This window comes from Hyaloscypha bicolor (genome assembly GCF_002865645.1).
Source record: "Hyaloscypha bicolor E unplaced genomic scaffold K444scaffold_35, whole genome shotgun sequence".
NCBI lineage: Eukaryota > Fungi > Ascomycota > Leotiomycetes > Helotiales > Hyaloscyphaceae > Hyaloscypha > Hyaloscypha bicolor.
In genome coordinates, this window is record NW_020194537.1 from 129,700 (window position 1) to 149,248 (window position 19,549).

The 19,549-nt window shown below is 47.8% G+C and overlaps 6 protein-coding genes across 6 annotated transcripts; 2 read left to right on the forward strand and 4 right to left on the reverse strand.

The window, feature by feature from the left end:
- Positions 1 to 250: 250 nt before the first annotated feature.
- K444DRAFT_304948 (uncharacterized protein) lies at positions 251 to 914 on the reverse strand. Its single transcript, XM_024871756.1, has one exon. It carries the CDS (start codon positions 766 to 768, stop codon positions 343 to 345), a length of 426 nt encoding a protein of 141 aa, XP_024741282.1. The 5' UTR covers positions 769 to 914; the 3' UTR covers positions 251 to 342.
- A 2,453-nt stretch (positions 915 to 3,367) lies between these two features.
- K444DRAFT_660485 (uncharacterized protein) lies at positions 3,368 to 5,432 on the forward strand (the record flags this gene model as incomplete). Its single annotated transcript, XM_024886467.1, has 6 exons — positions 3,368 to 3,438; positions 3,539 to 3,899; positions 3,950 to 4,034; positions 4,086 to 4,351; positions 4,403 to 4,521; positions 4,573 to 5,432. The coding sequence occupies 6 exons, from the start codon at positions 3,368 to 3,370 to the stop codon at positions 5,354 to 5,356; spliced, it is 1,686 nt and encodes a 561-aa protein (XP_024741283.1). The 3' UTR covers positions 5,357 to 5,432.
- An 848-nt stretch (positions 5,433 to 6,280) lies between these two features.
- K444DRAFT_660486 (phospholipase D/nuclease) lies at positions 6,281 to 9,296 on the reverse strand. The gene is made up of 7 exons (XM_024886468.1): positions 9,226 to 9,296; positions 8,738 to 9,165; positions 8,461 to 8,684; positions 8,375 to 8,402; positions 7,564 to 8,264; positions 6,973 to 7,411; positions 6,281 to 6,810 (listed from the first exon to the last, which is right to left on the reverse strand). Exons 1-7 carry the CDS (start codon positions 9,240 to 9,242, stop codon positions 6,764 to 6,766), a joined length of 1,884 nt encoding a protein of 627 aa, XP_024741284.1. The 5' UTR covers positions 9,243 to 9,296; the 3' UTR covers positions 6,281 to 6,763.
- Positions 9,297 to 10,284: 988 nt separating this feature from the next.
- K444DRAFT_660487 (MFS multidrug transporter-like protein) lies at positions 10,285 to 12,005 on the forward strand (the record flags this gene model as incomplete). The annotated part of the gene is made up of 2 exons (XM_024886469.1): positions 10,285 to 10,595; positions 10,645 to 12,005. 2 exons carry the CDS (start codon positions 10,285 to 10,287, stop codon positions 11,999 to 12,001), a joined length of 1,668 nt encoding a protein of 555 aa, XP_024741285.1. The 3' UTR covers positions 12,002 to 12,005.
- A 209-nt stretch (positions 12,006 to 12,214) lies between these two features.
- On the reverse strand, positions 12,215 to 16,763 carry K444DRAFT_609086 (uncharacterized protein). Its single transcript, XM_024879509.1, has 9 exons — positions 16,586 to 16,763; positions 16,270 to 16,533; positions 15,982 to 16,180; positions 15,811 to 15,927; positions 15,739 to 15,759; positions 15,628 to 15,690; positions 15,486 to 15,569; positions 15,275 to 15,430; positions 12,215 to 15,199 (listed from the first exon to the last, which is right to left on the reverse strand). Exons 1-9 carry the CDS (start codon positions 16,706 to 16,708, stop codon positions 12,456 to 12,458), a joined length of 3,771 nt encoding a protein of 1,256 aa, XP_024741286.1. The 5' UTR covers positions 16,709 to 16,763; the 3' UTR covers positions 12,215 to 12,455.
- A 497-nt stretch (positions 16,764 to 17,260) lies between these two features.
- Positions 17,261 to 18,557, reverse strand: K444DRAFT_609089 (uncharacterized protein). The gene is made up of 2 exons (XM_024879510.1): positions 17,362 to 18,557; positions 17,261 to 17,310 (listed from the first exon to the last, which is right to left on the reverse strand). The coding sequence occupies exon 1, from the start codon at positions 18,389 to 18,391 to the stop codon at positions 17,717 to 17,719; it is 675 nt and encodes a 224-aa protein (XP_024741287.1). The 5' UTR covers positions 18,392 to 18,557; the 3' UTR covers positions 17,261 to 17,310; positions 17,362 to 17,716.
- Between the last annotated feature and the right edge of the window lie 992 nt (positions 18,558 to 19,549).

Below are 19,549 nucleotides of genomic sequence, written 5' to 3' on the forward strand. Positions count from 1 at the left end.
GAACTCTGTGCGTCCTATTTCACACTAAAGTCATTACTTTCCTCTTTGTAAACTCCTGACCCAAAACTTAACACGAATAGTAAGAGTTCTAGAATACCAAGGCTTATTTCGTATTGTTCTCATAGCCATGTCTTCAGCTTCTTCACCTCATCTATAGCACCTCGCCTCATCGATCCATGTCCCACAAACCTGAAGGTACACCCCGGCTCCACGCGTCCCTCAAACTCAATGATACATCTGGCCACCTCATACGCGTCCGCCGCATATGCTCTCGGTTCATCCTCATGTTCCCTTGTCATGACTTGGAATGCAGATCCTCAAAACCTCGCATTCTTTGGTCCATCAACCAAGGCGAGATATTTCCCTCCCCAAGTCTCGAGCACTCCTCCAGTGACGGTGGTGGGGTGCAGTACCGGCTCCTCGATCACTGATAGATGGCGAGTTAAGACTTCTAGATCCAGCAAGAGAACCATAGAAAAAGTTACCACACCAGTACTCATCCTGAGCAGGCCGGAACGTTTCCTCCCAAGTGCTTGGCCAAAATTGAGGAAGAGTGATATTGACTTCCAAAGTGGGGTATACTAACTCATTCAAGAGATCTTTCTCGGCGGGACTCGGAATACTGACGAATCTATCCCTTGAAAACCGGCAGAGGAGAGCTTGCCTGGTCTCCGAATCTACAACACAGAACCTCGTCGCCATCCTCACAACTTCCTCCCTCGACTTCCGGAATTTTTTTGGTCTCAGACGCTTCCCGAATGATATCATGCGTCAATCCCCCCTACTTAACGAAATGCCTATCCTTCCGTTCATCACGCTTCACTCGATTTGCCTCCGTCTTCGTCGAGGCAGGATTCGATCTCTGCCCAATCTCAAGCTCATACTCATAGGCTTCGCGATCATATCCTTTTGTTTCGTTCTCCTCTCTCATGAGGGGCCCAGTGCTCATCGCTCACCCGCTTCAGCGAAAAATAGCCCCTCGGTGTAGCTTTGTCATCTCTACCGCATCAGCGTGCGAATATCTGAACAATCTCTCCCACCTGATGGCTGTGTCTACGGAATGCGCTTGTTTTCCCTCAGCAGGTGCGTTTGCCGCATCGAGAGCCAGTTGCTCGAGTTCGTGGAAGATATGCATTGTTCTCGTTCAAGTTGGACTTGCGATAATGAAACGTTTGTGGAAAATTTGTGTCGAGAAGTAGAATCCCTGCTCTCGGAGACGAAAATTTCTTGTGTATTTTGAACTTAACAGAGAAGGAGCGAAGTAGTTCTCCATTGGTGCCGTAGTTGTAGTCGACATTGAAATTGAGTTCGGGACTCTTGGGGATTTGTCATGACTCACCCGCGGTCTCGGTCATTTGGTAGCGGGCTGAGAGTCGTCCCAAAGATGTCAGACCGTGAGTTTCATCAATCCAATACTCTCTCTAGTCAGTATTAACAGCACGGGCAGAATAGTCAACTAAAGATGGATTTGTGTTGACCTACTCTCGCGGTGGACAGAAAAAGCGGTACTAAAGTCTCAATGTCCCAAGTCAACGCGGGATGTTTCAGAAAAACTCCCAACGAATGTTCCTTTGACTTGCTGTAGAATTACGGCCTCCAACCTAGACTATCTCGGGGATCTAGAAGGACACAATTGGTGCCCATCTAAGTCCAGCCAAATGTACGGCTTCGACATGGGACATTGACAATCGGTGCCGCTTTTTATGTCCGCCGCGGCTACCAAACGAAGAAATCTCCATTTTCGGTGAACACATCTCCTCTATGGATTAAGTTGGTTTCCCAAAAATCTCCGCAACGAGAGTCTATATACATGGAGTGATCACAAATCAGTTCGTTGCACAGAACCTACCAACTCCATAAGACCCAGCTTTCGCATTCAACAAATTATTCACGGAAATCCCGATTTTCGATACCCACTTGTCTCCAGCGATGTGGCTCAGCCACGCGGCAGTCTTGGGGCGAACGAGGCACTCCCGTACCCTTCCCTGCCGGTGAGTATTGTGTTTCTTTGGCCGTTTTCAACAGGCTGTGCCTTAATCTGCTTCTGTGCCTTGTAAATGTTGGTTGGAAAGCTCGATATTAACGCTCAGCCCCTTTCGCAATTCGACACTATGCAGAAAGCCCACATCAATTAATTCTGCGTCTTCCCTGAAATGAAGAAGAAAAGAGAGAGATGTTTACGGTGCCACTCAGAGGCAAAAGAGTCTTCTCTCCGCTATTGATATCTTCTAATCTTTAAGTCTTTCTCATTCTTAACTTCAACCACTCCAAAACGTTCGCTAATAATAACTCGCCAGAATGCGCCCCTCCATCACCACCTCGCTCTCCCTCGTCTTGCTCTCAAGCAGCCTCACCATTGCAAGCGCTAGCCCGAACCTGCAACGAGGCCCGTTCCGTAAGGTTCCACCATGTGTCTGCTGCGGCAGCTGGGGCGGTCGAGATGCTCTCATATGTCTTTGAAAATAGTGTTTCGTCTAAGGTGCTGGCCTTTGTTACTTTCAGCTTGCTTATGATACTCACGAAATCTGGACGCACTGCTCGTCCTGTTCAATTCAAGGACCGATCACAACTAACGACTTTGGCGTAAGTTGGTATCCAAACACTTGTGGTTCGTCTTGCCTTTTCCCCGAGCAGAAGGTAGCGTGCTAACAGATGTTATATAGATAAACTTACCCCTTGGTAGAGAGCCAGAAGTTTTCACGAAAGGTAGCCGACGGCGGGGACGTGGTAAATGGAGGTCAAACACAATTGACTTTAATTCATGTTTGTACTAGCTGTTCCGCCTGAAAATGTCACCTTATCTCAATTTCATCAACACACAAAGATAGCCAATTTACTTCTCCTGAATCAAATTCAAGGACAGTAACTTAGTTGCTAATAGGGAGGAGTCTCCCAGCCCAGCCAAAGTTCATGGTCAAGCCTCGAGGTAAGGAGGCTCTTATTATACGGGAGGTACATACCGGCTACCGGTCAGTCACCGGTGAGTGCCGCATTTCACCATGTTTTCTATATCCGGCATCCTTGTCTCGCCGAATTTCCGGTTTGGGGCAATGCCGTCGTTCACTAATCAGTATTCTCTCGCCCCTGATACGGCCGAACTTTCGTAAGTGCGAATATTTGGCGCTGGGAAACGTACGACGGCGCACTGCTTATTATATCAGAAAGTTCTCGTGATCATGGCCTTTTCCTAGGTCCCTCCGTTGAGACAATGTTCCACGTATCGTGCTTAGAAATCTAAATCACGTGAACAGAATTTATACCTATCCATGCTTCACTCACCATACGTCAAGGCTCTTTAAATTGTCTCAAGCTATGAATCTCCGAAGTTATCAAAGGAACATAGGAATTTTATTCTGTTCGGTTCATCATGCCTCGAAAAGATGACATATTCAGACGGAATCCTGGATCCGAGGAAGCAAGATCTGAGACTCAGCCTCAGTAAGTCCATCTCCATGTACTTTCTGTCTTCATACTCTCGAATAAGATGCAAAGCTGCCAAATACAATTAACTTGGTTTAACACAAACACGTATTCGCAGTTCTTCTGATGATAAACCCAGCGGCAAAATGACAGTTACAGATCTTCCTGAGCGACCTCCACCATTTGAATTTATAACTCTGACGGAAATGCCTGCAGCTCAGAAGAGCGATTTCTCATATCTAGTTCGCTCCCATGCTATGCAGGCAGTTGTCCACGAGAGAAGGAACCCGAGGTTGAAAAAAGCAATATCCGCGTCGCAAAGGACCGCAGAAACTGAAACCAAGACTTCTAAAGAGCTCTCTGGAAAGTTCAAACTGAATACTTGGAAAATGAAGAAGCAGCGGAAGAACAACCCAGTTCATGAAACTGTGGAACAAGTATTTGAGAATGCCGGAGATGATGCCGCGAAATTCACACAGGTGAGCACATCCAGCCAGACCTCATACAAATTCTCAATAGCCACGACTAGACAGGCATCAATGCTTCATTACATGCTTATGGAGGATTACCGATATCCACATCCAGCAGTCGTACACAACAACTACTCTATCATTGTATGCACTTCCTCTTTAGTTGTCACATCCACTTTAACAACACTCGCGCAGACAACACGGGCTTCATCGCGAACGCGTTTGCAATCAACTACGATGATACTTGGAAGCCTTTCAGCGCTACAGACCCAGCACTGCTGCATGCAACTCTATGTTTGGTGGCCCAGCACGAAGATCTTGTGCGCGGAGTGGAAGACTCCTCCGAGAATTTGTTCCACAAAGGAGAAGTGATGAGGCTCATGAGTGGTCGGCTGCTCGACGAAACATACAAAGTCACGGATGCAGATATCACATCCGTAGCACTTCTGGTCATCTTGGAAGTAAGATTAACCTGCCATGGCCTGGATCGTATGCTAAAGTAGTAATATCAGGCTATCAATGGATCATTCGAGGCGGCAACAGCACATAAGATCGGCCTCGCTAAGATGGTCAACGTCTATGGCGGAATCTGGAGCCTTGAGCAGAACCCGGTGGTACGCGTCTTATCGTGGTAAGTAAATACACTTCAAAGGCAGACGAAGTGGCTAACAAAGTTCCAAAGGTCGGACATTGCTTACTCAACGCGATTCGGTACTCCGCCCGAATATCCATGCCTAGTATCCAATCTAGACATCTATGCCGAATTCTTTCCCCAAGATCAGCGGCAGTTTCCCCTCGACGATCAAGCCCTTCAACTCCGACATAAACTCCGACAAATATCCTACATGGTCTCACTCCCGAACATAACACCCTATCAAAAGCACGCCGCCACATCCACGGCTACCAATACAGAGTATCTAATTCTCTCCACCGCGACCACTCTCGCTCCCGAGACTACGCAACAATCAATTCTCTCCCAAGCATTCACACTAGCCTCCCTCGTCTACCTCCACCTCACCTTCCGCCTCCTCCCATCCTTCCCCAACCCTTCAAAACTCCACCTCCGCCTCGCCTCCAAAATCCTCTCTCTTATCTCCTCGCTCTCGCCTTCAGATTTTTCTTCCCCAGAAGCCCTCGATTTGCTCCTCTGGCTTATGTTCATCTGCTCCGCCGCCTCCAGCTCTGTTTATCCGCCTCATCAAAAGGCACAGAGCGGAAGCGAATTAGAAAGAGGTACAGGTTTTCAGGTTCAGGATGCCGTGGCTTTGGTGTGGAAGATGCATCCTCAGATCGTGGTCCAGAGTAAGGCACAGGTGAGAGCGAGGTTGAGGAGTGTGGTTTGGAGGGAGGGCGTTTGTGATGTGCTGCATGATGGGATTTGGGGGGTTGTGGAGAGTATAAGGGGTGGGAATGTGGCCCGAACGTCAGGAAAGTTGGAGTATAAAGATACGATTTCTCTAGAATGAGCACGCAAGTTCTAGAAATTTGAAAATTGGAATTAATCAGGAAGGCAAGCTTCGTGGGTAGCAAAATTCAAGTCTCAGGGGTTCACATGCCTAACGAGGCAAGCGAGGAAAGCCCGCCCCTTCATTGCTTTTCCATGAAGGTTCATAGCGCCAACGACTCACACAAAGCCTTTGTGCTCAATGTAAGTTTTTGAGATACATCCTTGTCCCGAGATCATACTTCTTTGTGTTTTAAACTCTTTTCACGAGTAAGGTGTCAATGTCAAGGGCGAGAATGGGATTGGTTCACATAAGGAAAAGTGGAGCCGTCCCCAATGCTATGTGTAAGAGGTAAGACTGTGTTTAAGTCTTAAACAATGCCATAACACTTAGACCCTAATCGCTTAGTCTTGCGATTCTGTCTCGAAATATTGGACCTGGCGGCGCCCTTAATTGAGTTTGAGACCTCGCCTAGGCGAACATGACCCACAATCCCAACTGGAGGGTTGTTGGACGGAAGTGAGGTGAAGCTGGTGACACTGCTTCTCAAAACCCAAACAGCGGCTCAGAAACTTCAGGCCTTAATAATGACAAAGAATACAACTAACAGTAATGGCCAGGGCACTGCTGACCCAGGCATCTTGGCACGGTAGCTTATTTAAAATAAAAGTTCCCACAGTAGATCTCGGAATGGAACAAAAGTATCCAAACAAAAGACTGAGGAGAGTGTTTGACTTCCTCAACAGACTCGAATAATGCCACCATTGGGCGTTCAGGTTCAGAACGAAATTTTGGGTTTCAAATGGAAAAATAATTCATTAGTAGAGTTTCAGGGTTTCAAACCCACTGCCAGTAAGGAACTCCATGCATGCCGACAAAATCGTTCGTCGGGGGAAGGGTATAAGCCTCCCGCTGCTGTGCTTCTGTCATAATTGTGTCCACGTTGTTAATCTCGTGTAAAAAATATATATAGAAAAACTATCAACAAGGACAGATACCTCGTTGGATTTGTAGCTCTTGAACACCCGCACCTAGGACCAACATGATCGGGAGCATGCTTATTCTTGAAGATGTCATATGTACGGTTCGGAAAATACTAGCACCGTTATATCCGCGACGAGATAAACCATCCAGTTTACAATCGCGATGCAATTCATTCCGTTTGCGGTCGCAAGCTAAAGGTCCTTCGTTCGCGATTACCTAGCTGCTTCCGATAGAATGTCGCTAAAATATGGGGGCTAGATAATTTCCAAGCCACTGGCAATGTATTAGATATTCGAGGTGCACGGTGCAGGTTCGGTTTTGCGAGGTTTTGGAATATGAAATGTTCGCAGAATTTGCAAGTTTCCGGGATCGAAGAAAAGGGGTATCTCGCCTAATTTCAGCCATAACACTTCGAGAATACAGCCCACCCTAGACATTTTGAGACTAGGTTCCTCGGTAGTCTTCCTGCCAGTTCTGAACCCACCTCGGATCTGCCGATTCATTAGCAAATGTGCGTGCTGAATGTCCAGACAGAACTGCAGAATCACTCTTCGGAGTGGTGCTGCAAGCTTTCGAGAAACCCCGAGAACTCAATCCAGCCCCGGAACTCCCAATTAAAGAGAACACAACGTCGGGGTGGGAATAAAACGTACCGTTCCATGGTCTATCTTTGGGTAGACTGTACCGCTTTCCAGTCTGGACATAAGGAACGATACCACTCTGCCAACCTTCAGTGCCCGGCTCTAGCAAACCTTCCATCAGGTGGCCAGGAATCACCACGCCACACTCAAAGTTGCTCAGCTTGATAAGCTTCGTATTGCAGGTCGCCTCGGTTGCTTTCTTGTCTTGCTCGAGTGCACCCCATGCGGACTGGGACAAGTTTGCAGAACCTATGTAGACAAAATACGGCAGAGCCTTTGAGTCTCGGGGATTGTATGCCATAATGAACTTCTGGTGATATAGCCGCCCGGTATCTTTCGATTCATAGTGGTGGAAGATGTTCTTGATTCCATCTGGAGCATTGTCCCACGGACGTGTGGCGCACCCAATATTGCTAGCTGCGTTTTGAGCGGACTCGTGTGCCTTCTTGACCTATTCCCAAGAAATCGGAGTCAGCATGATTCTTTCGGGTATTTTCGGAAATAGAATGTTCCAGCAGTTGTTGGACATTGCTAGTAGAATGTCCCTAGAGCTGTTGGGCATTGCTAAGAGAGGAATTGATACTCCGAGAACTTGGGACTTACATCCCCAACACTTGGGTAGAACAATTTCAAGTCTGGGACGGCACAGCCCTCATCAGCGACTTTAATCGTTCCCTTTCCCAGAGCACAATCATTGAAGCCACTGAGCCACTTGGCGGATAGTTTGCCGATGCTTGCTGCGCATATTTCGAGTCTCAAATCCCCGCTCTCTTTTTGAGGCAGTTTCAGGTTGAGATCTTGGATGACGCGTCTGAGACGAAGAAGGCCATGCTTCTCTGCCTTGATACCAGCACATACACCGGGAGCGGAAGTGACAAGATGCACCTTGACTGCGGAATAGTCATACATTCCTCGAATGGAGTCGAGGAAAGCATTGGGTGTACTCAGAGCTTGCAGATGTGCCAAGAGGCCCGCCTCGAACGAGGAGGGCTCGGATTTGGCTCGCGAGGAAAGCTTTGGCAGGTCATGCATGTACCAGTGGTTATCGCCTAGAACAGTATCGATATCCATCATGTTGCATGAAGTCACGACAAGTCTCAGGAAACTGGAGTATACGAGGAGAAGTATTTTTGAGTGCGAACAGCCGGGAGACCACGCGTAGAAGGCATGGTAGTTCTTTCCGTACCGCTGGCCAGAAAGCTGGTGGAGAGTGGGGAGGATGCTTTGCAGCTGCTTGTTCGATAGTTTGTCTTTATCTTTGAAGGATATGCCGGCCTGGTGACATGCTTCTTGAACCATCGGATCTAGGAACACCGAGAAGTCAGTGATAAAAATTTGGACTATCTCAGGCGCAAACAAAGCATGTGGGGAATAACAGGGTGGAAATAAAAGATAGAAGAGCCAAATTTCTTACCCATGTTTACGTCTCGGCCAATGTATATCTACAAGGTTGATGTCAGTTGGAATGAGCCTGGTAGTATGTGGGAGGAAGCCACTTACAGGCACTGCATCAGAAGAATGCGAAAGAGGAAAATGACCATAGAACTCCTCCTCGCTGATAAAGAAGGAGAACACACAGGCCGACACGAGATGCTGCTTATGAATCACGTCTTCTAGATTGACGCAATTTTTAGTCTTTGTCCGACCTGGCGTACGGGTGATGCGAAGGGCGCCATTTGAGTAGGCAATCTTGACTTTTGATGGAGCCGCTGAAGGGAGGGAAGCTGGCGCATGCTATCAGCTTTGGTAGAGCTTTATCAGCCAGCGGTGAACTTACACCCAGTGGCAACTTTCCGTCTCAATGGAGGGGGGGAAATCTCTTTAGTTGCAGCTAAGCTTCTCTTCGGAGCCTTTGCCCCTGCCGCCGAGCCTGGACCGGACGGCCAAGTCGCTGCTTTACTGGTATCGTCCAGCACAGCCTCGCTTTCATTGTCTTGTGCTTTTGCGAGAGCGGTCGACCTTGAAGATCTGGTGCTGGGTATGTTCATGGAGAGAGAAGCGGAGGATGTGCGCTTTACGCTGTATGGCCGTAGCTCCTCTTCCGCCTTGCGTTTCATTCTCGCACTCCTCTCACGGAGCTGATCATCAACGGGTGTAGAAGAGTTTACCCTAGTCTCGACCTTGGAAAGTCGAATGGCTTCCTGGAGCTGCGCATCTTCATCGATTTGACCTGCTTGTTCCAACAAAGACGCCACGAGCCCACGTCTGTGATGTGGGTTAGTTATGTGCTCGCTTGATTCAGGGCAAGTTGAATAAAAATCTTACTCAAGATCTTCATCCATCTCTACGGGGGACCAGAAGTCGGTCAAGTGGAGAGCGATGTTGAAATGTTGTCTACTTTGCTTCGGTCGCAAACGCGTCAAGGAAGGGAGGACGTCGTGCCACAAAAGTTTAGTGTCACCAGGTCACGTGGGGTTTCAGAGGACGCTAACCAATTCTGTCTGAAGACAGAGAAACATCGGGCGAAATGATTTTTAATTTTTTCCATATGGGCACATGGCCAACAGTTGGATCAAATCTTCTTAGGGGGCTTTGAGTACGTTCCTTTTCTCTTCATTCAAAATCTTTTTGCTCTACCTATATTCCCTTTCCGTTGCCCCTTACAAACGAGCTCGCTTAAAACTGAGGGCAAATAGGGGAGCTCGGGGTTCCTAGATTCATACCCGATTAAATAGCAGAGTTTCAATCTGATATGCTAAATTGCTAGACTTGTAGGCAAGCCACTCCTTTTCGTACACAGTAATTGGAGCCTCTCTGGTACATTATTAATAGAGCTCAATTTACGTCCGTTGTGGAGACCTTCCTATCTCCGAAAAAGCTGCCCGTGCACGCAATTTCCTCATGCATTTTCCCAATGCGGGAATTAAATACACATCTCGTTTTTACGAGTTCTCGTTTCATATCTTTCGCAATAACATTTGTTGTCTCAAGTGACCCTTTCCGTACGATTGACGCGGCTACAACTGATTTGCTTATGAAGCTGCCTCAATCGAAGGCATTCTCTGGTAGCCATGACTGCAATTCCGCTGGGCATTCCCTATCAGCCAAGGCGTTCTTCACTTACGAGTACATTTGGTTTGTCAGATTACGTCCAATATCGCCGATAAACACAATGATACTCAAAAAGATTCTCTTTTGTTTACAAATGACGTTGAGCGGTGTGGAGGTTCTGCCGTGAGTGAAGTGTACTTCTACCCGTTCCTTCGTTTTGGATCATTTCGAGCAGCTTTACATCCCCGGCGTTCTCTGTCTTCTTCAACCTTCTCCCGATCAACGTTACACTTACTTTCAATGAAGTCTATTCCCGTCTCATCAGCACCAACAATGTCAACGATGAGCAACATACCCCAGCTTGAACTCCAGGAAGGCCACACATCAGGACCCTACGTCTCGCCGGACGGCGAGAAAGGATCGACAATTCCAGATTCAATACAAGGACCTGTGAGAACTGTGACCGGACTCAAATGGGTCATCATTTGCGCCGGCTTCTACTTCTCTGGCTTTCTTTACGGACTAGATAACACCATAGCAGCAGATATCCAGTCTGCTGTAATCGAATCCTTTGGTGATATCTCAAAACTTGCCTGGCTTGGCAGTGGATTTCCACTAGGGTCTATCGCTACCATCTTGACACTGTGAGTTGTCTATTCCCTGCTTTGAGTCTAGTACTGATGATTCGCACAGTGGCAAAGCATATGGTATCTTCAACGTCAAATGGCTTCACATTAGCAGCGTCACGGTGTTTGCCATCGGGAGCGCCATTTGCGGTGCAGCTCCAACTATGGATGCCCTCATCGTCGGCAGAGTGATTGCTGGAATTGGAGGCGGAGGATTGTACCTTGGAAATCTCAACCTCATTACCCTCAACACCTCACTTAAGGAACGGTCTGTCTATATGGGTGGTGTCGGCATCGTGTGGGGAGCGGGGACCATTCTCGGGCCTGTGGTCGGCGGATCATTTGCAGACAGCGGAGCAACTTGGAGGTGGAGTTTCTACATTAACCTCGTCATTTTCGCTCTCATGATCCCAGCCATGATCCTCATCCCTAGCTACCAGCCACAACCAGGAGTCCCAACCTTCACCAAGTTCAAGCAGCTCGACTGGATCGGAGCCCTCCTTAACGCAGGACTCTACGTCTCATTCATTCTTGCACTAACGTTCGGCGGTACAACCTGGGCATGGGGAGGCGGCCGCACAATCGGGACCTTCGTTGCCTGCTTCATCATCCTCATCCTCTTCTCCCTTCAACAATACTTCTCCATCCTCACCACGCCTACCAATCGACTCTTCCCCCTCGACTTCCTCAAATCCCGCACCATGATCCTCCTCTATATCGCATCCGCAGCTGCAGGAGCTGCCCTGTTCGTCCCCGTCTACTTTATCCCGCTGTATTTTCAATTCTCGCGCGGTGATTCAGGCCTCCAAGCCGCCGTCCGTCTTCTCCCATTCATCTGCGTGGACATCACGTTCATCATGGGCCAAGGGATTCTCATGCCTCTGGTACAATATTACTTTCCCTTTTATGTCGTCTCCGGGGTCTTCGCGGTTATTGGAGGAGCGCTGATGTACACCGTCACCTCCGCGACTTCAACCTCCGCCATCTACGGCTTCACGGTCTTGATCGCAATTGGTGCTGGAATCGGAAGTCAGGCAGCATACAGCATAACACCTGTCAAAGTCCATTCAAGCAAAATCTCAGACTCCATTGGGTTTATCAACGTCGCTCAGATTGGAGGTATCGTTCTGGCATTGTCGATTTCGGGTGCGGTGTTCCAGAACACAGCATTCGGGTCTTTGACGAAGATTTTGGCGGGAATGGGGTTTAGTGAGCAGGATGTCAGGAGTGCGATTGCGGGGTCACAGAGTGCGGTCTTTGAGAGTGTTAGTGAAGAGGTGAGGGGGAGCGTTACTGAGGCTATTGTGCAGGCGATTGGCAAGACATATATGCTTGTAGTTGTTGCTGGAGCGGTCGCACTCGTGAGTGCCGTGTTGATGAAAAGGGAGAGACTAGTCATGGAGATGAATACTGGGGGTGCATGATTGCTAGTCTGGGTGCGGTTTGCTGGCATATTCCCTTGTTTGTACCCTTCCGAGTAGTGTGGGCTCTGATAAAAATTTATTATCGATTATCGAGCCTATCGGAGCCCACACTGCTTCTGAGCGTATTGTTCGGCGTTCGATAAGGGCGTTTTAGATCTCTTTCGTGTATACCTCAACTTTTGTAAGACTACCTCAAATGTTTTGTCATCAATTGATATATCTTGTATGATAATATGTCATGTTTCGTGCGGCTGGGATATTACGCTCTGAACTGGGCCCCAAAAATATTGCTTATAAGAAATATTCTCGATAAATAGAGGGGTTGACGTGAATAGGAGATGTCATAGAAGGCAAGAAGCGAAAAGGGTTCAAAGACAGAAGAAAATCTCAGATCCAAAGACTTACCACCATGCCATGATATTCGAAGACCCATCTCCGAACGGATATTCCTCGCTCATGGACCTTTCATCCAAGCAGTATCAACTCCGGGACCGCCTTCAAAAAGCCAGAAGTCCTCTGCCCTCACCCAGCGGAGACCTTTCTGTCGAAGCTCTTGGTCCGCTTCATCTATTTTCCTGTCTCGAACTAATCGTAACGCCTTCTCGGCATCTTTCCACAATTGAGGCGACTCAACATGCTCAAATTGAGGGCTAACAAGCCCCTCTGTCAATGGCGTGACGATTTCATCAAACAATGGTGCAACATCATCGTCTCGCTGAACGGCCCTCAAAAGGGTAGCAAGTGTCAGACGGATCCAAAGTAGGGAGCGGTTATTGGCGTCCCTCCCTTTCTCAATTTGTTCATGTAGAAGATCCTGTAAGATTCTTCGTGATTCTCCAAATTGCTCATGGCCAACGAGAACAGCCCCATCCGAAATTAAGCGCTGCTCCTCAAGTTCTTCTTCATCGTAGAGAACAAGTGCCTCGAGGTGCCTGACCTGGCATTTTCTTTCAAAGTCTCTCTTCAGAAATTCGCATTGAGATAGCAACTCAATTCGAGCCATGGCCTGATCGAATTCCCCGTTCTCGCGATATGAGATAATGAGCTGAATAGCAGGGTCGATCACCCAGCCGTTTTCGAGACCCCAAAGCTGTGTACGGATTTGGAAAGCATGATCCAGGTTCGCTATAGCTTGTTTGTACTCTTTCTGCTTGCGCTGGATCGATCCCATGCCGATCTGGGCATACAATGCCATTGGGTTGTTTTCTCCAAAGATTTCGGTCTGATCATTCCACACAACCCGGTATAGGTTCATGGCCTCTCCCAACATTTCTCGTGCCTCATAAATGTATCCTTCGATTAAGTTGTTCGAAAGTATGAGGAAGCGAGTAGGTAGTCCTGGAATGCTCTTCCAGCCTGCGGAGAGCTCGGCCATCGTGGTCGCAGCCTCTTCAAAATTCGCCATGAGAAATTGGACAAACGCAATGCTGGTGAGAGTTGACCAATAGTCTTGGCGTTCAAGACCAAGAACTTCCTTCTGCGTTAAGGATATTTCCTTGTACAGTTCCAAGGCTGTTCTGAAATCGCTTCTAGCAGTATAGCATAACCCCAAGGCTGTTTTTGCTCTCAAGGTGAGAGGATTCCTGGGCCCTAAGAGGTTCACAAGGCCATTTGCTACTTCTCTCCTGACTTCATATTCTGCATCAATTTCAATCTGTAATGTGTAGTAGGCCCCCAGGCGAGAAAGACACAGGTACTGTAAAAGTTTATCTTGGTTTTCCTCGGCGTAATACACACTCAGGCTGCGATACGGAATTGTGAAGAAAGACTCCACTGATTTACGTAAACGCTCCTTTGAATCTATTGGTAAAGTGGTCCACCAAGACTTGAGGTTTCCATAAAGCTCTGAAAATGAGGTGTTCTCACCCTTGAGGTTGAAGAAATATTCCGCCCATTTCACGAACTGGAAGTTCCGAAGGAACAAATCGACTTGTGTCAGAAGTTCTTCTGAAGGTTTTGCCACCTGTGTGAGATGGTCTAAAAAGTACCTTGCCGCATATTCGTATGACACGATGTCAACGAACGCCTCGGTTTGGGCTGCAACATCAGAAGCATTGGCCCTGTATTCCGGGTAGGTGTTCTTGTAGAGCCAATAAGCAATACGCCCTGGAGCACTGTTTTGCTCTTCTGAAAGAACGTACAGACACCGAATAGCAAGGGTTGCATTTGATTCTTCCAGTTTGATATGGACGGAAAACCGTTCTTCGGCACCTTTCTTCTTTTCCGTAAGCAGATATTCCGCCGCATTCATGTGGTACAAGGTAACGTAACCATCTATCACTGATACCAGTGGCCAGCAAAGGTCGAGGACTGCATTTCGTATATCTCGCAAGCGTCTAGCTTTCTCTTGTCGGCGGCTATGCCTGAACTGAAGAAATACTGCAAACTCATCAAGAGTAAGAAATTTCTGCGGACTCAAAAGGATGAGAAGCATTTCGCGTCTTAATTTGAGCTCCGACAAGCTTCTCTTTTTCCCAGACTTAATGACCAAGTCTTCGAAGAAATCTATGATACCGGCAGGAATTCTCTTCAGTCTTTGGAGTTGCTCCCACTCCGATCTTACGGGTTGTACCAGACACTCAATCATCGTACTGGCCCAGAGGAAAGATCCATGAGCGCTTTTCTCTGCCTCTTCGTGTATGTCCTTCTGAATTGCCTGTAGCTGCGGGTGCTGGACGGCCTTTATTTCAATGAAACGATAGATCTCAGGGTTCACAGCAGTTTCGTCCATTGCAATTGCAACACATTTCTCTTTGATGGCTTTCAAACCATCGTGCTCTCGGGATAAAAGAATAATCTTCGAGCACGGGAGGGTCCTTGAATCTGATTCCAAAAGAGCTTCGATGAATTCTGAGATATCGGCAATATTGGAGCACTCATCGAGTCCATCAATAATCAATGTATATTGAGATATTGCCAACAAAGTCTTCTCGACGATGTGCCGAAGCTTAGGAAATATCATTTGACTGGCGTAGCCAATTTCTAGGCAGAAGCTGGCCAAGTCATCGATTACTTCTCGATGGTCGGGTCTCGGGGAAGAGAGCTCCTTTTTGAGAAGTTGGCTGATTATTGAAACCCCCAAAGACCTCGCATTTGTTGATTCTTTGTTTCTGGAGGCTTGGAAAAACTGAGTGAGAGTCATTTGCGAAGGCGTGGTATGTTGACGGAGGAAATTGGCAAGAACAGTTTTTCCACATCCTAAATTGACATTTGAATTAGTCCTGTTGGCGCACTGGGTCCAGTGATATCAGGGTTGTCCTGCGAGCGGCTTACCAGGAATGCCACCTATCCAGAGGGGTTTGCGACACTGTTGACCTACCCATTCGAGGAAATTGGGATGCTCAAAAATCCAATCGCAAGTTCCCTCAGCGGCTTCTGGAACGAGAGGAATATTGGCTTCACTTTCCACAACTTCGATTGCCCGTTTGACTAGGATATTCATTTAGAGTTCATCATGTGAAACTGTGAGCCAAAGAACAGTTACCTCTGTCTAGATGCTTGTTCTCAAGCGCGACCCTACTCATCTCTTCCAACGTATCTTGAAGTAGTCGGTGAGTTTTTCGAGTCTCTGTATCCGGCATCAACTTAGCCATAGCATAGGTTTCGATTATCGAAGCATGACATACCTTCTCTGAAGTTGCTCTGTTCATTGTCCAATATCTCTTGAACTGCAAGATAGCGAATTCGTGCTACTCTAAATGAACACTACTACGTTACTTCGGGTTTTCGTGACTTACTATTCCGAAATTGGTTATTTCCTGAACGAGTCAACGTGAGCCAGTGACACTTGTGGCCAGTCGGGGACTTACTCGCAGTCTCAGCTGATGCTACAGCTCTGTGTTGCTCGTCGGAACGACTTTTCATCGCCTTAAGAGCACCTCGAATTACTTCTGGAAGTTTAGTGAAGCTTGCAGCCCAGAGTTTCGCTTCCAATAATTAGCCAACCATTGAATCAGGATCTGCGTTTACGCTTAGCAAACCTGTTATTGAATTTTCATGATGCAGCCGACTTTCGATTACAAAACTGAGAACAGAACCGAAGAGATGCGAGCTGGCTTCACTTGTGCTTTCCCCTTCGGGGTCATTGAGAATATTCTGGTGCCATGTTCCAATATTTATCAGTATGATAGCAATCCCATCCTCGATCGTGCTCTCAACCCCACTCTTCTGAGATGCAATCTTTGTGACTTGTTAGCAGCTGGACGTCTGGCTCATGAGCATGAACCAAATATGTGCAAGAACTTGGATGCAGTTATAAGCCAACTTACTCTAATCAGGCAACGAAGTCCGCCCCAGACAATCCTAGTGTGGGGCTCTTGTTGCGTAAGGAAATCCACAAGTGGCAAGTAAGGCTCAATACAACCTATAAAGTCCTCGAGCTTTCTTTGAAATCTACCACGCGACAAGTGACATTTCTCTTTGGCATCGATTGCAGCTTTGTGAAACTGATCAAAGGTGCACACAGAATGATTTTCGACTGAATCTTTATCTATCCTTCTCTTGTCGCTCGGCCTGCACCCCCGATTATGAATCTAGATCTGTTAACACTCTTTTCTAAAACGCCGTCCATCCCCTGGGACATACGTTGACGCCTTTTTGCCAGCATTTTGCAATACTGGGCGAAGTGAAGTCAAGACGACTCAACGGAACCATCGGGAAACTGATGGTGGTCGAGACGTCCGTTTGATCTGCTGAGATTGATTCCATTGGGTCCGCTTGCGAACACTCGGGCCAAACCTCGACTATTCCGCAAGAACCTGAGGAGGGGTTCGTACTTCTTGTACCTTTCTTTACCATGAGATAAATGCCAGCTTGATGAGGCTGAGGGCACGATGAGCCCGGGTCGCATGCGACTCTACTCTAAAACAGCGACGAGGCTAGTTTGAGAAGGTCGGGCGGGCACCCTTACTATGCGCAAGCCCCCCACAACTGACTTCGCTGTAATCGGGCTCGGCGGAATAGGGTACCCTGTCATGGTTTGTGCAACAATATCTTAGAACATTAGTGGTTTTAACCGAAGTTGGGCGCAGAGGAGACTTGGGTCTCAGCAAGGCTTAAAATTTTCTGACCGGTTTCCTGCATAAGCATCAGCACCGAGTTAGCAGGGCGAAGCGGAAATCGTTTCAGATCCAATGCATTCTTTTTTATGTTACACAAACAGCAATCAGGCATACACCACGCAATCAAAAATAACCGGGGACAACTGCGGCCAATCGCAATTTCCAACAAGTCTTCGCATGACTCTCTGCACCCCGACTCCCACAGGCCTCTGCTACCACGCCAGCTTCCTCAACATGAGGCTGCTTGAGCTTCGAATATCAGTCAACACATCTTGCCAACATGGCAATGGAATAGCTTACCTCAATGCCCTACATTTCCACCGTGTCTTGCTGAGGTCTCGGTGGCGCCAGTCCCGCTCGAACGTCTGCACCTGAAATCCACTCTCCCAAAGCGGTGTAATAGCCAAATCCGCATGCACAAGTTACGTCCTTCCATGTGCTGTACTCATTTTCCCAGATTGCGAATTCTTTCTCTTTCTCAGGGTCGAACTCGGTTTCACCCATGATTACGGGTTCATTAGCCCCGCTGTGGGTTCTGGTTTTCCCTTTGGAACTAGAGCTCCCTTTGTCCGTCGAGTCCCTCCTGTGTCTCGAGCCTCTTGCCTGATACTTTGGTGTATTTCTAGAAGCGTATCCGGATGGCGGAGGTCTAGGATCAGGACCGTCTGGGTCTCGATTCGATCCATTTGGGCACCCATGTTGACCACCACACTGATTCAGTCAGCTCAAACTTTCTCCTGTGGGAATGAAATGGACTTACCGGTCCTGGTTGTGGATCTGGTCTTGGGACCACTTCCTTGTACGACTCGTTTGAATCTTCTGATTCATCCCCCTCCAGTATCGGCTGATTGAAAGTCTGGTGAGTCTGGTAGTCGTCTCCGTAGCCCTCATCATTGGGGACCGGATAGTATTGTTGATTATTGCGGTATCCTTCTGTTGTTGATATGGGCCTAGGCGTTGACCCGTATATGTCTTCGTCATAAGAATTGACTGCCGGTGTCGGTACTGAACTATAGGAGGAGCTTTGATAAGAACCTTCTGCAGGAGCGTGTGTCGGCGTGGTTTGGTATTCATCTACGGCTGGGTCTTGTCCACTTGTGGTTGCTGGTACATATGCGGGGTTGTATGTATTGTCTTGTGCTGTAGCAGGACCAAGAACCTGTTGAGTCTCAGGGTCTTGATACTGGTACTGATACTCCCCCCTGGAGTCCAAACGATACTTGTACCACTGAGCCCGCTCTTCGCTCCATAGCCATTCCGACCAAGATGTTGTTTGGTCCCTCGTGCTTGCTGAGCTTCTTCGCGAAGACTTTTTTGAACGGCTCGACATCTCTGTATGATTGAATATTGATGAGAGCAAGGTTGTGGGGTTTATATTTAAGCAAGGATTTTCTTTGGTCTCTCAGTGTCCTCCTTTTAGAAACTAGCAAGGAGCCTCACTGTCCAAGTTCACTATGGAGAAGATCGAGCCTCAGGTCAGGCGTTGATCATTCCCAACATCGTACCACGTGTATCCAATTGATCGCCAAACCCGCCCACCCTTACTCCTTCACAGTGCAGTGAGGCAAAATATGCCTTGGGGAGGATGGTAAAAGCGCCGGGGATTGAGGCCGCACCTCGCTGGACTAGGCAGTTCCGCAGGGATAAACCAACTGAATGTCATCCGGCGGATTCCAAGGCGATATGATCCATCGCCGGCAAAAGTTGCCAAATGGTGGTTGCCATTTCAGTTTTGAGGTCTCAATGTGAGATCCTTTCGAGGAATGGCAACCAATCTTTGGGACCTCGTTGTGTCGTAGCCTTCTAGCTTGAACTTGCTAATTCTCGTATGAAATAAATCTCATTGTGCTCCTTGATGATGGTCTGCGAGGCGTGCAAAATGCTTGACTAAATTAAGCAACCACGGCTCCACGGAAAGCCATAATCGGCGTCTGTATAGATATCTTCAGAGCATTGATGCTATCAATCCTCTGGGTTGTAGCTTAAAGAGCGTACGCGTTACAAAGCATATACAAATAACAACAGTATGATTGCTCAAATGTAGATAGTATCTACCGCCTCTTTAGTGACTGGGAAGCGCTTACTCGCGGAGTCTCCTCCCGCAAGGTCTGGTTTATTCCAGCCCACAGATCAGAAATTATCTCGTGATTTGAAGATGGCATCACTGGCAGCCGTCAAGAACTCTCTTGCTTGCTTGCAGTTATGTATATCATTAATTGTGAATGATAATTATACAAGGCCATCCCCGCCACCGCACTGTGCACTCGCCGCGCGAGGAGACTGTTCTCACAGCAGGAGTGGCTACAATAGCATCAGGCACAGGCCCTAACTGCATCGTGCGGCTATGTAAGCCGCCCTAATAAAGCTGGTAGAGGTGAGCTAGTAGCTCTACGCCCCGGAAGACGCATCAATACCCTGACGCTAAAAAGGGTACTGCCGTAGCTCCGACTCCTTCTTACCTGATCCTGACATCTCATGGGTATTCGCT

What these genes read in the sequence shown, in the direction of transcription:
- K444DRAFT_304948 (XM_024871756.1), bottom strand. Translation starts at nt 768, where the DNA reads ATGATATCATTCGGGAAGCGTCTGAGACCAAAAAAATTCCGGAAGTCG.
- K444DRAFT_660486 (XM_024886468.1), bottom strand. An exon ending in ACGGAAAGTTGCCACTGGGT is followed by an intron (nt 8,685 to 8,737) that starts GTAAGTTCACCG and finishes AGCATGCGCCAG; the next exon opens with CTTCCCTCCCTTCAGCGGCT. An exon ending in TCTACCCAAGTGTTGGGGAT is followed by an intron (nt 7,412 to 7,563) that starts GTAAGTCCCAAG and finishes TCTTGGGAATAG; the next exon opens with GTCAAGAAGGCACACGAGTC.
- K444DRAFT_609086 (XM_024879509.1), bottom strand. Translation starts at nt 16,708, where the DNA reads ATGGAATCAATCTCAGCAGATCAAACGGACGTCTCGACCACCATCAGT. An exon ending in GACTTCGTTGCCTGATTAGA is followed by an intron (nt 16,181 to 16,269) that starts GTAAGTTGGCTT and finishes CAAGTCACAAAG; the next exon opens with ATTGCATCTCAGAAGAGTGG. An exon ending in GAACAAGCATCTAGACAGAG is followed by an intron (nt 15,431 to 15,485) that starts GTAACTGTTCTT and finishes TGAATATCCTAG; the next exon opens with TCAAACGGGCAATCGAAGTT.
- K444DRAFT_609089 (XM_024879510.1), bottom strand. Translation starts at nt 18,391, where the DNA reads ATGTCGAGCCGTTCAAAAAAGTCTTCGCGAAGAAGCTCAGCAAGCACG.